This window comes from Alternaria burnsii, assembly GCF_013036055.1.
Source record: "Alternaria burnsii strain CBS107.38 chromosome Unknown 730, whole genome shotgun sequence".
Taxonomy (NCBI): domain Eukaryota; kingdom Fungi; phylum Ascomycota; class Dothideomycetes; order Pleosporales; family Pleosporaceae; genus Alternaria; species Alternaria burnsii.
This window is the reverse complement of record NW_024066110.1, coordinates 150,569-165,103: the sequence shown is the minus strand read 5'-3', so window position 1 is coordinate 165,103 and position 14,535 is coordinate 150,569. Positions and strand designations below refer to the sequence as shown.

Here is a 14,535-nt window from a genome sequence, read left to right as displayed (position 1 = left end):
TGTGACATGTGACGTGATTGGCTGTGTGCACGGACATAGCTGTTAGCATATTCTTGGGCCTTCGTATGGCTCTGCTGTCTCCACCACGGCAACAACAACACACCTGACACCGCTCTACGGCCGACCCAACGAGAGCCTCGCCCTCTGCATCATCCTCAAGACATCGCTATCCGGCTCCCAACAAAGCAGGCGTGCGATTTCACTGCGTTTGCGGGCCCTTCCTCGTCATGAGCGTACAGTACCAGACCTTCACGCCCCCTCATCTCTTGAACAACAACCGCCGCTCTCCCACCCGCAACCGTAAGTCGGCTCGCTGCTCTCAACAACGCAACCCCGTGTCGGCTACTGACTTTACTCCCTCTGCAGTCTTCGCCCCCACGCCCGCAATGACAGGCCGCAAGCGGAAAGCCGAGGACGATGGCAGCGCCGGAGACGACGACCGCATGAGTGCATCGCCATCCACATCGCCCGCCGTACTCCCACGACCTGCGCCGCGAGGCATGAAGCGCATGCGGACCAACATCTCAGGCCGACCCCTCCCTCTGCCTCGCCTCCTCGAGACCCTGAGCCCCGACGAGATGCGCAACCTCCTGCAGTCCATCTGCCAGCGCCACCCTGACATCGGCAACGAGGTCGTCACCACCGCGCCGCGGCCAAGCATACAGTCAACATTGGAGGTTCTGTCAAAGTACGAGGCGGCGTTTCAGGCTGCCTTCCCCTTCGGCGGCCGTGCGTCGTCCGACTACGCATACAACCGGGTGCGGCAACAGCTTGACGAATTGCTCGACTCGCTCAAAGACTTCACACCTCACTTCCTTCCGCCCCACGAACATCAATCCGCTACATCACTCGCCTTTCTTGACGGCGCCACTGAGATCATCCATCGCTTGCCCAACTGGGACACTTATCAACACAACCGACACAAGCAGGAGGCATACGAGGAAATGGCAAAAGCGTGGGCCATAGTCATCCAGGAGGCAGCCAAGAAGGCAGGTGGAATACAGCTACAATATGGCGGATGGGACCAGAAGATTGCGAAGCACAATGAGATTTCGGGCGGAAAGATGCAGGAAGCAGTCAACGAGCTACGTGGAGGCCTCGGCTGGATGGGCACAGAGACGCCCAACCCTGCTGCAGGCGGGTCCAACGATGCCATGTCCATTCGCCAACAGTTGTTGAGTGGAAACTATGGGACCGGCTCTCCCGCAAGCATAGGTGCATGGTAGATCGACAACTACCAGGCACTAGCTGTGCCGACAGCGAAGTGGACCCAGGTTTTTCTCCCTGAACACATGGCTGCTTCTCTGGCATCTAGCAACGCCTTACCGGACCATCGACCGCCATCGCCCTCCCCACATTACCTCGCATCCATCACAGCATTACTACCATGGCGATCTTCCAACAATTACGGCCTAATCCACAACCGCGAATGATACCATTGCATGGAGGCATATTCCCATGATAACGACTGCATAGCGTTTCCTTCGGTTTTTGTTAACGTACAACAGCATCTGGCGGGCGGATATCATTGCACTGGCGTACCGGCTGCGAATCATTTTCAGACCCGAACCTTGATCTTTGTGCCCTGTTTCGCCACTTGGCGTAATGTTTTGACATTATTACAAATCATGTACCCGGCTTGGGCTACTGTTCGACGGATTGCGCTCTTTTTTTACTTTGTTTTGGAGGAAGGAATGGTGTTCTGTATTGCAAGAGCATCTGGAAGCGGACGGTATATGTACAGGCGGAAACCCTGATTGGAGTTTGGAGAAGAATAGACTTTTTGTATATACGCTGACCGAGTTTCTGCATGTGACTTCTTGAGGACTTTGAAAATGCTCACTGTATCATCTAGGCTAATTGTGGAGCCATTCCACGACAGTTTGCGTTCGACCCAGAACTGTCGAGCTTTCTGAAGCTTTTTCCGTGAGGTTCAGTATTTGGACCGCTCGCGTGGCAACGCGCTTTAGCGCCTCGTCTCAGAGATACAGTGGTATTCACGTAACGATAGACGCTGGTGTAGCCCCAACTGTTGTGTAACCCAAGTATTCGTGTAATCCCAATGACCCTTATCCTGAGGACTCACTTCAACACTTTCACCATTCACTCATCTTCTCACGCCCACGCTTACTTTCACACCTTCCCTACTCCCAACACGCTTGAGCTCGCTAGATCTGACTTCCTCCCGGATGATTCTGATGTCCGTTCCGCTGGAGATTAGCTTTTGAGAGACATGAAAGAGATGGGAGAGATTAAGGTCCATGGTTTCTTCGTCAGGAACCTTCGCAATTCCAGCAAGCTGGAGGTATCTGCACTGAGTACCTCGGACGTTGGCAACATACCGGAGAAGGCTCTGAAGAGCAGAGCCTTGTCCGATCAAACAACATAAAGAGAGATACGCATAGGAGGCTTGCAATATAGACTAAACAATCCTAGTCTGCGTGCTCCAGAAGTTATACCGAAGACTACGCAGCTGACATGCCAATACATGGATAATTGTCGCAAGCCCTTCATCACTTTCAAATTTAAGTATCGGTCTAAGGGTAAGTGAATCTGATTCTAGACCCCGTGAATCATGCAGCTAAAGTATATACAGCTGCCATCCAGTCTGTTCTCATCATCCCCCGCAATCGCAGTCCAGTACCGCTCGAAGATCGTGACGTTGATACCCTTACTCTAGAGGAGTCTCACGAACTACTTCGGCGTCATCGTGGACGAGAAGACGCCGCGCCAAGTGTCAAGCGAGAAAGCTTCAAGCGGTAACGAAGCAGTACCGCTGTCATGGAGGATCAGGATGATGACAACGTCTCTTTTGTATCTGCTGAGCGCAGAAGGCTTCCCATCACTCTAAACGAGGACGGTATCGAGATTGTTGATTTGAATTAGGCTACAGCCTGAAGATATACCCTGACAATAGTGATTTACTAGAGGCATTTCTGTCGATTGCGAATCTTTTATGTCTTCCAAAAATCTTCTCCTCTCAACATCTTATTTGGTCCGCATCTTCCCTGTCGGTATAGATTTCTCTCACTTGCTTAATCAGCTTGAAAATCTTAGCTGACTGTAACTCATATAATCGTTGTTTTAACTTTTACCTTCCTGTCACGACTCTTTTGCACTTCACACTCACGAATACCATGGCTATCACAGCCGGTATCCCAGGCCTTGAGGTCACTGTCGAGGTTGACGCATTAGCGCTACCAGAACATGAATATGCTGGCTTCGAGGGCGGCGAGGTTACGACTTCAATTACCAAATACATCGAAGCGCCACCAGCTACCGACTTCTCTATCCGCTATCTTTATCGTCCACCATTCACCCCTCCTTCAGCCATTCAAATGGATATACTTCTGGATGGCAACTACGTGCAAGCTCCATTCATTGAATGGGGTGGTAAAGAAGGCTGCGAGGGATACTTGTGCTCGAGATCTACTTCGTTCGCTGGTGGACGTAGCTTTACTCAAGGCTTCCAATTCGCCGAGCTAAAGACTAGTGAGCTCTTGTTAATCGGCATCTTCCTTGGTATTAGCTGACTACGAAAAGACGAGACCAATACCCCGGCCACCAAAGAGGTTGCTGACCGGCTGTCAACTACCGGTCGCATCGTGCTTTACTTCTACTTGATTGAGCATCTAGAGGCAGTGAAGCCAGCCAAAGTACCTCGGCTTGCGAACAACGAGTTTGGTTCTCTCAGTGAAAAGGCGCTACACAAAACAGTTGCAGCACAGGGTGATGCATTGTCTCACCACACTAGGTATACTTATAACACCCATGAAAAGCGTCGGCACTGACATGCCCAATAGCCTCACCATACCAGTACAGCGCGACAGCATCACTTTCAACGAAGTAGAGACTACAGAAAATGAGCCTTTTGCGACCTTCACTTTTCTCTATAGATCAATTGGTCAGTCACAAGTATGTCAGGCCAAGTCATTTAGCCTGCTAATAACCGTGCAGATGCGCTCAAGTCTATTGGTATTATCCCGCGTACTCCAAGCCCATCACAGCAGTCAGAGGATGAGGATGAGGACAAAGATCCGGAAGACATGACTGAGGAAGAGATGAGGGCGGAGCTCAAGCGCGTGCGCGTAAGTGATAGAATATCGTAGAAACGATTGTACACTTATGACTGACTGGTCACAGGAAAAGAGGCAAAACGCGATCAGGATCAAGCGCGAAGGCGAAGAAGAAAGCCAGGCCGGTGATACCACCCTCCTAGGCGACGACGAAGTTCAGTGGACTAGGAGTCAGCCGAAGAAGGTATGCCGTGGCCCTGGGGCTAAAGATGAGGTGGTAACTCTGGATTGTTGAGCGCTTCAAGTAATCAGGTCGATGAATACTGGCCAACATGGCGGGTTTAGTGCTTGTGATGGTGCGCAAGCGTGAGAGTTGGGGCACTGTCAGTGACATGGTCGATCGATTTTCCTCACTTCATTTTTCTCACATTTCTCAGATATCCCACCGCGTTCTACATCCCTTCATCCTACTTATCGTTGAGTGGGGCCTGTGGTGTTCGCACTAAGGCCGAGGTCGCTAGAAGGGAGGCATCGAGGAATCTAGCATGCCCAAATTACATCTTATGGCTATGGACGCGCAATTCAGTGACGCGTCGGAGATGAGGATTTTCAGAATTACCGTCTCTCACCTGCTGATAATCACCTTCACCTCACGTTCCATCCGCCAATGCCTCCATCCTCATTTGAGGTGAAGGCTCTTCCACAGAAAACACCTTCAATATATCTTTGGCAACGTTACCACTCACACGGACGTCTTTCTACTATCACTCTTCGTTTCCTTTGTTGCCATAAATTTGTGCCTGGCGCCATGGCAATTGTACATGAAGTCCCAGGGCTTGAGGTTCAGATCTACGTCCATGGAAACCCACTTCGCGAGTATGTCGACCAGCACGCAGCCGTATCGGAAGCCACTTCGGAAAGCTACATCGAAGTGCATTCAAATTCGGCCTTCGAGATTCACTACTCGTTCAAGGCGCCGTTTCCCGTCGACCGCCCTGTATCTATGATCGTGACAATGGACGGCAAGGACATCGATGAACCTCTTATTCGTCCCTGTGAGCTATACAACCAAGAAGGCCATGTCAGTTCCGGCCCAATCTCGAACGATGGTAGGAATTGGTCGATAAAGCCATATCGCTTCTCACCACTTGATATCAGTAGGATGTCTTTGCTTCTTGCAACACAGCATATTAATGTATTTACAGGGGAATGCAGCGAAGATCCTATACCGGAGGATCTACAAAAGAAGATACGGCTCGTTGGTATTATTACTTGCGAGTTCTACTTCCTCAACAACGCGAGACGCAGTGCAAAGACCAAATTTGTACACAAGGAGCTTGAGAAATTGGACACAGTCAACAAGAAGGCTATCAAGGGCGAGTCGCTGTCGCATCAGGCAATGTCGGTATAATTCGCGCTAGACATCGGGACGGGCTAACGTGATTGCAGTCTTGGAGAGACGGAGCTCGCGGAAGAGATTGAGTATTACGATGCCGAATATGCCGACGGAGGGGAGCCATTCGCAACATTTCACTTTTACTATCGCTCGCTTGGTAAGTTTTGCCCTCAAAGTAGAACTTTAGCGGATTAACCATATAATTCGTAGCTGCACTTAAGGATTTACACATTATCGAACGCACGCCCGACCCAGTCGACTTCCTCTATGGTGATGACACGGTTCTCGGACAACTGAATAGGGAACAATTAGAAGCTATTGTGCGGCGCTTCAGGGTGGGTCACCTGTTACCCTGTGTCTGTATCTGACGCGCTGACATGAACTAGGAGCAAGAAGAGACCCGTGTACGCATGAAACGCGAGCTATCCGATACCTCAACCATAGGAGGCAATGATCACGGATCCAGTGGCCTGAGTGCAACATGTGACGACGACTTCATCGAGATACGTTCGTTCGACCTGCGTAGAAAGAAGAAGCAGCAACGCGTCAGACAGATACCAACTGATGAGACGGAGGTCATAGAACTTGACTGAGCAATGTGAAGGAAGAGAACCCACAACGATATGGCAAATATGATGGCGCGTTTGAAGCATCGAAGCTATATTTCACAATGATCTTCAAGAAGACCAGTGTGAACATTGGCTCTTCAATCTTTCACAACTAAACATGTATATTTACCCATCTCTTCATCGGTACTACTGTCTCCCTAAGTATACAAATAGATTTCCTCAGCGCTATAGAAATACTGCGAACTTGCCAGGTCAATATGTCCGTGAGCAGATCTGCAAACACATCAACTCCACCCATCATGACTGCAGGTACCCAAAAAGCTAGCGGATCCACCAAGACCCGTCCAAACATCCTACCTCTCGCCGGTCTCGACAATCTCACGATTCGGACAGCATTCCAAGACCGCCTCTTCACAGCCCTTGAGCTGACCTCAGTCTACCTTACCCGTATCCGTGAACTAAACCCCCAGTTTCACGCGGTGGCAGAAGTCAACCCAGACGCCACATCCATGGCCCACCTCCTCGATGTTGAAAGACTAACAAACGGCGCTCGAGGCACGCTACACGGTGTGCCTATTCTCTTGAAGGACAATATGCCCACTCTTGACGCCACGTCCACAACATGTGGCAGTGTTGCCTTGATAGATGCCAGACCGTCTGAGGAAAGTGAAATTGTGAAAGCGGTACGGAAGGCGGGAGCTATAGTACTGGGCAAAGGAAATATGGCTGAGTGGGCAGGCTTCCGGTCTACGAGTGGATGTTCAGGTTGGAGTGCTAGAGGAGGTCAGACTACAGGCATTTACCACCTAGGCATGAAGGCCAGCGGTAGTTCGGGAGGTTGTGCCGTAGCGGTTGCAGCGGGCATGTGCTTTGCAGCGCTAGGCACGGAGACATGCTACTCCATTGTTTCTCCGGCCGAGAAATCAGGTATCGTGGGCTTCAAGCCTACGCGCGGTCTTCTTTCTTCAAAGGGGATAATTCACGCATCCAAAAGACTCGACACTGTTGGAGTACTTACGCGTACTGTATCTGACACATTGTTTTTCGTCCTTGGTCTTGTGCAGCAAAGCGACCATATTCCTTCGCCAACAAAGCAGAAGCTGTTGCAAAATCTGAACAGTGCATGTTCAAGCACTCATCTAAACGGCATTCGCATCGGCGTCCCTCATCATCTTAGCGAACTGAAAAACCTTCCTAGGTGTAGAAAGGAAGCATTTGAAAAGACGCTCACATTGTTAGAAAACGCAGGTGCTACCATTATCCACGACTTCCAGATTACTGGTGCTTCGAGTTGGGAAGCTCTTTCACCAGAAGCTAAAAACATTATTCTGGACACAGATATGAAGGTTGCGATAAGCTCATACCTCTCTTCCCTCGAGACAAATCCTAACGGAATCCACAATCTCCAAGATCTCATCACCTTTACGAAGGCTCATCCAGCGGAGCAATACCCGCGGCGGAATGTCGAAGGTCTCGAGAGGGCGGAAGCCTCCGATCTGAACGGGTTGCTTTACAGGACCATGTTAGCAAAAGACGACTACTACACAGGCGAAGGTGGCATCGAGACAGCTTTGTGTACAAATCATTGCGACGTTATGATTCTACCTACCTTGAGTGTCACCATACAGAGCTTTGCTGCGAAAGCAGGAAGTCCGGTGATGAGCGTGCCGATGGGGGTGTTTCCGATAGATACGCACATAGAGAAGGATTCTAGAAACCACCTGGTCAACGTCGCACCTGGAATACCGTTCTCGGCATACATATTCGGAAGAGCGACCAAGGATGAGGATGTACTTAAAGTGGGGCATGTGCTGGAGCACTTGACTAAGGTTATGGATACATTGGTGCCATATGTAGAGATGTGATGAAACGGAGACCATGGTAATGAATTACGGGTCTGTCCACGAAGTGTCTTTCAGCCTGTTAGTTTATATTAGCGAGCGTCTTTTCGGTAGATGAGCCTGTCTGCAGCATGCCATACTATCATATTGAACGTTGCTTATGCAAGGATGCTACGTATTCTGCAGATCATGTGCTCTGCCTGCCGTAAAACCCCATATCATATGTACGAAGCCTACTCAGTCCAGCTCGATGACTTCATCGTTGCTGGTTGGGAAGCAACGTCGCTTTGCGGGCCTCTCATTCACCATCTCAACGTCTCCGTCATCACCATCGTCATCGGCACGGTCTCGCTTGCGTGTCTCGGCCTCTTCCTGCTTGAGCTGTCGTATCCGGTAAGTTTCTGTCTAGAGAACAGAGGGTATAGGAAGCTCACGTAGATTTTATTCACCTCCTCTTCTGAGACCACGTCCTTGACTGGTGCTGGACTCGATGATCGGGGGAGAATGGCGAGTGACTTCAGAGCAGCTGCAGAGCGGTATCTGAACTCAATGACGGCGAACGGGCGACCTTCTCCATCGACGTAGTCAGCCTCCATGAACTTGACAGGTGCGATGCGCTCAGGCGGGTCGAGGCTGTCAGGATTGTTAGCGCATGACAGGAAGCCAGCTTTGCAATACGTACGTAGTCTTGTGCGAGACGGATGAGCCTTTCAAAGCCTTCTCGGGGACTTTGTCGTACTGGTACATTGACGGGACATCCTTCCATGCAGCCGCCATGCGTACATTGGTGACTTTGTGGAATGCTATGGAGATGGTACCCGTGTGTGCCAGTTGCTCCTGGAGCTCGTGCTCGATTGCGCTCCTCTCATCGTCTAGACACGTTAGCCATGTGGCAGGAACGCTGACTAGCTACACTCACGAGTATCCAGAGAGGCGAAGCGGAAGCGCTGGCCCATACAGTTACGGCCTGCTTTTGCGCTGCTGGCATAAATGTGCCTCGAGACACCGTAGTAGCCGTAGTTGCGCTTCTCGAAGATGAATTTGCGCATATCCACACCGTCGATGCTGACTATGGCCTTGATGCTATGGTGCTCGAAGAGGTAACCGGGGATGTAGTAGCGGACACTGAACTGCTCGCCTGCTTCAGACTCGATGTAGACTATCTTGGTTTGGAGATTAGCATCTTCATGGTCATACAGTTCAACAACGGGGCGATTGTCCATGAGGACAGACGCTTCGAGGTTGGGAAAGAGAGGGTGTGGGGCCATGATGAGGAGGTTCGTGACGGTAGATATTGAGAGCAAATGAGAGTTGCTACCTGACGCGCTCTGTGTACAAACAACTGCTGTTGTGAGCAGGAGCAGTGTGAGTACGTAAGCAGCCATGTGCTTCATGCCGGCGAGGCAGGCACGAGGCAGCGACGACCTCACTGCTCACCTCACTGAGTTCTACCACCCTGGATTCATTTTACGTTACTCCTCCTCGCCATCGCTATTGAAAGATCCCTTTTTCATTCTGAACACGCATTTGGCCAAAAACGTGGTGAACGACGTAGGCTGCACATGCCGCACTCTCAGGGCTGTCTTCGGCACAAAATAGGCCCTAGGCATATACAATAGTTATTAGTTTCCAGCATGATAACTCTGATTGCAGCGTATACCTTCAGGCTGCATGTTCGTAGTACACAGCCCAAAGCGTACTAGCTTCTGTATACTCGAACTTCCGCTTCGAGCGCTGACGTCGCAGGACGCTAAAGAACACATGCCGACTGTTCTGTCCGTCCAACGCTAGTTGTTGGACTAGCAGCAGTCAGATGTTCTACTGATATTAGTGTTGCAGCCGCTATGACGCCCCATCCGCAGCGAGCCGGTCGTCGAAAAGAAACACGGATGCTGGAATGACCAGTTGCATCTGGAATGGAAATAGAGCACTATAGCTGGAAATTTGTCAAGCAATGAACTATGCGCGAGACATCGAGAACCGTTTGATATGAGGCGCGTTAACTGTTGCCTATGAAATCGCTCCCGCTCTTACTTCCAAGGTTTATGACCATGACTCAGCCTGGCAATCATTATTGTCAATTACAAGAAAGTGTTCCTGGCTGCAGCCCAAACTCCGATGATAATGCAATGCTTTGAGTTGACTGAATTCGTGAAAGGAGTGTGTCGTAAAAGTTCGTGAGTATGTCGTAAATATCGTATCGCATAAGGATGCCGCCATCATCAGGGTGCCGTCTTTTCCTCCGGTACCGGTTCGTTCAATCGTGCTTCTCGTGACTTTCTTCGGAGACGTGCTTGGAGAGAGAACATCACCAGTATTATCAGAGCATTCACGATCATGACGATCTGCAACCATTTCACAGTTACCTGATAATATGTCAGTGGGTGATCTGCGACATGGCACGAGCGACTGACCGCTTCGGTGCAAGCTATGCTGGTATTCTCGCGGTCTCCCCTTGGCACGAAGCCTGGTTGATAGTTGCAAGCTGCCATCTCGCGTGTACAGTACTGATTCGTGTTCAGTTTGCCGCTCATCATCAATCGCTCGGAACTGCAGCCCCACTGGTCGTCGCCTCGTTCGGTATAGTGAAGCACGACGGCTGAAAGAGCAGTCGCAGATCCAGCAAGAGTGGTAACAATAATACTAAGCATCCAAAAGCGACGTGTGCTCTGAAGGTGGTCAGTCTTGTCTAATCAAATCGACCTCAAAGATACGTACAATGTTGTACTGCGAGTCCATATCTGGTTTGCGCAACGTACTCCAGGCAATAAGAGCTACAACAGCCGCCGTCAAGTTCAGACATCCAGAAACGATAGTCGCGTCTGTCGAGGACTCCTTGAAGTAAACGATTGTGTCGTCTGTCTCGTACTGTTGCAGTCGGTCGTTGAAATTGCTTGTTACTACTTTGAGACCGCGTGGTATGACCCAATCTGTAAGGATCCAGTAATGCGTCGTCAATGCCACCGAGACGAGGGATATGAGGAAGAAGATAATTGACGGCACCAGGGCGAATTTCAAAATCTTGTCGTATTGAAGCATGTTGACGTTCAGGGGTCGGTCCTACACTGTGGCAGGACGTCGCAAGTGATGGCCAGATTCCAAAAAGCGGAATAGCAGCCCGCAAGTACATGGGCATGGCCTACCTAAAATAAGGCGCGACGCTCGTCCGTTTCCTGCTGCGCCGTTCCAACTACCAGGCGGATGTCTAAAAGCTTGTGCGGGTCTCGGCGCGCATCATGACCCGCCTCTACGATCCTCTGCCATGTCAGACATCATTAGGCTACGCTACGCTTGATCCGCACCATAGACCCGTCACTTTGACGACTGAATGCGATGAGAGTCCCTCGTATCGTGGAGTTTCATTCAGACACCCGCGCTGTCTGCGCTGTGAGATGCCTGATGTCTTTGCCGTACCGACCTAGATGGGTAGCGTGTCAGCCACGCGCCGCGGGCTTCACCGCATAAACGGCAGCGACTCCGAGGCCTTCGTCGACTGGAAAATCGCGCTTGATGTTTGTTTCGCTGGTCGCCTAGCTGGGCGTAAAGAAGATCTGGTTTTGATTGGCAACGTTTGAATGTCATAGCTCTAGTTGGGGTTGAAGAACGTCATCAGGCCCCTGTGAGGAAGCAGCCGGCATCTGTGGATGGTATTGCCAAGACTTACCTACTTGTCGACTTGCCGTCGAACCCGACACCATACCTGTTGCAAGCATACATCATCATTTCGGGTTCGACGCAAAACGCAGGTACAAAGCGGGGAAACTGGGGTGGCTGGTACTGCCAGCCTCGTACAGCGTTCACATTGCTGGTTAGGTAGCAGGTAAGGCGCTGCTTCGCACCATCCTAAAGCGGCACTGCATCAAAGAACCAACACAGGTTGGTATCATCTTATCGCTTTCGTTTTTTTTTTTGACAACACATGAATAGGACTTGTGCACTTAGCTCCTACATTGGGCCAGCAGCTCACGGCTCCTGCCATCCATTTGCCTCCAGTGACCAGTCTGGCCGAACTCCACATGGAACACAGCCAGGCCAGTACCACTCAGGCTTCCGCCCGCTGACGGAGTTCCGATACCCAAACCACATTCTTTGAATCTCAGGCCACTGGATGAATCGGCCACTTCCACCGCGAAACGTACTCTCCCTGTCTCCGACATCTGCTATGGTGAGGTCAGGTGGATACCTCCTCGTCCATGCAGGAGGATCGGGTTGGGTTGAATTCTGTTGAGTCGCCATGCTCCATCCACTTTTCCAGGACGACGACTGCCAGTAGAACTCGTCTATTGTGACACTCCAAAATTTCCACTTTCCATTTTCAGAAACGATTTGGTCCTGGTATATGGCAGAATTGAAGCTGCCCGCTTTGTTGACGGACGTCGAAGGCTGCAACAATCTCGCTCGCAGGCTTGCCGATCGGCCATCTTCTGAGACGATGATGACAGGCTGCGGACGCCAGTGGAAAGATATGCTAGATCGGAGTGCCGAACGGTTCGTACCATACGATGCCTTCATTGCTCCAGTTATTCGTTCGGGGGTATGAAAAAATCCTGCGAATGGCGATGCTTTGTGTCCATTCTTCGCGAACAGCTCGCCCAGCTGCTCCCCTAGGATATCGTCGGCGTAATAGCCGTAAGAATTTGACACGTTCTCAGTACCGTCAAAGGCTGCACTACGTTGGAGGCGGCGCTTAAGGTCGTTGACTGTCACATTTGTCGAACGTGTCGTACTCCCTTCTGCCACAGGACTACTAGTGACATTCGAGAATGGCGGGATAACTGCATCTGAGGGCTTCAATCCACCTTGTCCCCACCCGATGTAGTAATCAGCAACGATCTGTGGCGCCACCACAATATCCTGGACCTTCCAAACCCCATCCTCTTTCACAAACCGGTTCCTGAAGACATTAAATTCCCATGAGGCAACCTGGCGGTTGACATCACCCAGCATGGCAATTTCGGTACCACGAGCTGTAGCCTCTCTACCGTTTTCTGCCACTTCAACAATCATGTCGAAGATTGGATGATCGTTGTTGATCCCTTGCGTCAAGCCCTCTGGACCCATGCGTTTGAGGAATTGCCTGACGCCAGCCTTACCTCTTAGTGCAGTTTCATTGCCAATGCGTACAGTCGTATTTGCAGTATGCAAATCTACGACATCTGACCACATCCTTCGATCAACGTAGTAGCCATGGGCATGCATCAAGTTCCGAACATCGTCTTCATCGTTCAGCCTCTGGATCCTAGCTCCTAGTCGCTCGATGGTCCCATTGTACGGTTCAGGGTCTCCCACTGCCGGCGGTATCGGTAGTCCAGACCCTTCGGCTGTGAAATGATACGGAACTATCGAGATGCCCTTGCCATTAACATTATGCCAACCGTTTTCGTAATCACCCTTGTACATGTCGTAGTAGTGTAGCAACGATATATGCCACCGATTTTCCATCAAGATGTATTCGTTTTCGTATACTCCGCCCTGGATTCGCGTTCCACCCTTGCCGTCGCCCTGGAACCAGATGCCGTTCCAGCGTCCTTTCGCGCGCTTTCCGTCAATGCTCAAGCTAACCACAGGGGTCTCGACGATCATTGTACTGAGAGACCCAGAAACCAAGCCGTTCATGTCACCAGAATCGTTGCGCAGCCATGTTTCGATTGACGCCGGACCATGAGCGGTCACGTTGCCCCAGATGAGGGTGCTGTTGATACTGAAAAGTTGAGAGATGCTATTCCATTGCCCATACTGTGCGAAGTGGCACAACTGCCTTTGGAGGTCTTTGACTTGTCGCACCGATTCGACGCGCACTACTTCGCGAGCGAGGGTACTTACATCGAGCGCTGCATCAACGAAGACTGCACTAAGAAGGAAGAAGAGACATAGAAAGATAGAGAACAACATGACGAGCATTACAGTTTTGCGTGTTCTGTTGCGGCGTTACACGCGAAAATGAGGGTTGAGTTATATCCTGGAGCCCCACATACTCATTGCAACTTATTACTACCGCATATGGTCATTGATATTAATGCGCCGGCTATTGTCCGAACAAATCAACTACCGTTGAAGCAGGACCGGCATATGAACCTGGCTTTTTACATCCCTCATAATTCCTGAACATCTGAGCTGAGGTTTCATCCCGCAGTGGCGAGAAATTTGTCTCAGTTGGATGCCTTCTCTGTAGAAAGATTACAGAGTGACAACGCCACCCGATCCGCGCCTCCAGAATAACTTAATTGGGGATTGAAGAGTGCCCCAATAAACTTTCTGCAGTGATTTAAAGCGCTCCGGATAACCCCCGCTGTACCCCATCGCATTTGAAACGTACCAGACCAAGTTTGATCCCACTACAATGGCCTCAAAGGATCCCAGTGTAAGAATTGCGGCGGGATCGACAATTGGTTCGAGTGCCCGAAAGTCGAAGGTGATACTAGCAAACATGATCGGCTTGGCTTCGTGCCGGACTTGACGACAGACATGAAGGGCCGTGAAGGGCCATGTCGTGTAACCCTTGATGACCGATCGAGGGACGACACGTGCAATCCGTGGAGCGAAAACTTTTTTGTATATGCGGTCTCTAAGTTCTGCTGGTAGGCGAAGCAGTGGGGAGGAGATCTGGTTTTGCGCAGCACTTGGGTCGATGTTAGTGAGTCGATAATAGTGGTCGAAATAGCTTACATTGAATCGCAGTCTCGTTCGGTCACCATGTTGGTGCGTTTGAGCCT

General features: G+C 50.7%; 4 protein-coding genes across 4 annotated transcripts; 2 read left to right on the top strand and 2 right to left on the bottom strand.

Moving 5' to 3' along the window:
• Positions 1 to 227: 227 nt before the first annotated feature.
• On the top strand, positions 228 to 1,226 carry GT037_003457 (nuclear envelope protein cut8; the record flags this gene model as incomplete). The annotated part of the gene is made up of 2 exons (XM_038928504.1): positions 228 to 300; positions 367 to 1,226. The coding sequence occupies 2 exons, from the start codon at positions 228 to 230 to the stop codon at positions 1,224 to 1,226; spliced, it is 933 nt and encodes a 310-aa protein (XP_038788211.1).
• Positions 1,227 to 2,488: 1,262 nt separating this feature from the next.
• Positions 2,489 to 7,846, top strand: GT037_003456 (uncharacterized protein; the record flags this gene model as incomplete). Its single annotated transcript, XM_038928503.1, has 13 exons — positions 2,489 to 2,543; positions 2,597 to 2,759; positions 3,044 to 3,492; positions 3,544 to 3,754; positions 3,804 to 3,904; positions 3,958 to 4,088; positions 4,144 to 4,260; positions 4,711 to 5,173; positions 5,222 to 5,417; positions 5,466 to 5,569; positions 5,623 to 5,747; positions 5,799 to 5,919; positions 6,291 to 7,846. The coding sequence occupies 13 exons, from the start codon at positions 2,489 to 2,491 to the stop codon at positions 7,844 to 7,846; spliced, it is 3,792 nt and encodes a 1,263-aa protein (XP_038788210.1).
• Positions 7,847 to 8,059: 213 nt separating this feature from the next.
• Positions 8,060 to 9,090, bottom strand: GT037_003455 (uncharacterized protein; the record flags this gene model as incomplete). The annotated part of the gene is made up of 4 exons (XM_038928502.1): positions 8,060 to 8,203; positions 8,257 to 8,455; positions 8,505 to 8,694; positions 8,742 to 9,090. 4 exons carry the CDS (start codon positions 9,088 to 9,090, stop codon positions 8,060 to 8,062), a joined length of 882 nt encoding a protein of 293 aa, XP_038788209.1.
• Positions 9,091 to 10,044: 954 nt separating this feature from the next.
• Positions 10,045 to 14,517, bottom strand: GT037_003454 (uncharacterized protein; the record flags this gene model as incomplete). The annotated part of the gene is made up of 7 exons (XM_038928501.1): positions 14,489 to 14,517; positions 14,139 to 14,441; positions 11,962 to 13,739; positions 11,281 to 11,315; positions 10,541 to 10,882; positions 10,237 to 10,491; positions 10,045 to 10,188 (listed from the first exon to the last, which is right to left on the bottom strand). The coding sequence occupies exons 3-7, from the start codon at positions 13,721 to 13,723 to the stop codon at positions 10,045 to 10,047; spliced, it is 2,538 nt and encodes an 845-aa protein (XP_038788208.1). The 5' UTR covers positions 13,724 to 13,739; positions 14,139 to 14,441; positions 14,489 to 14,517.
• Between the last annotated feature and the right edge of the window lie 18 nt (positions 14,518 to 14,535).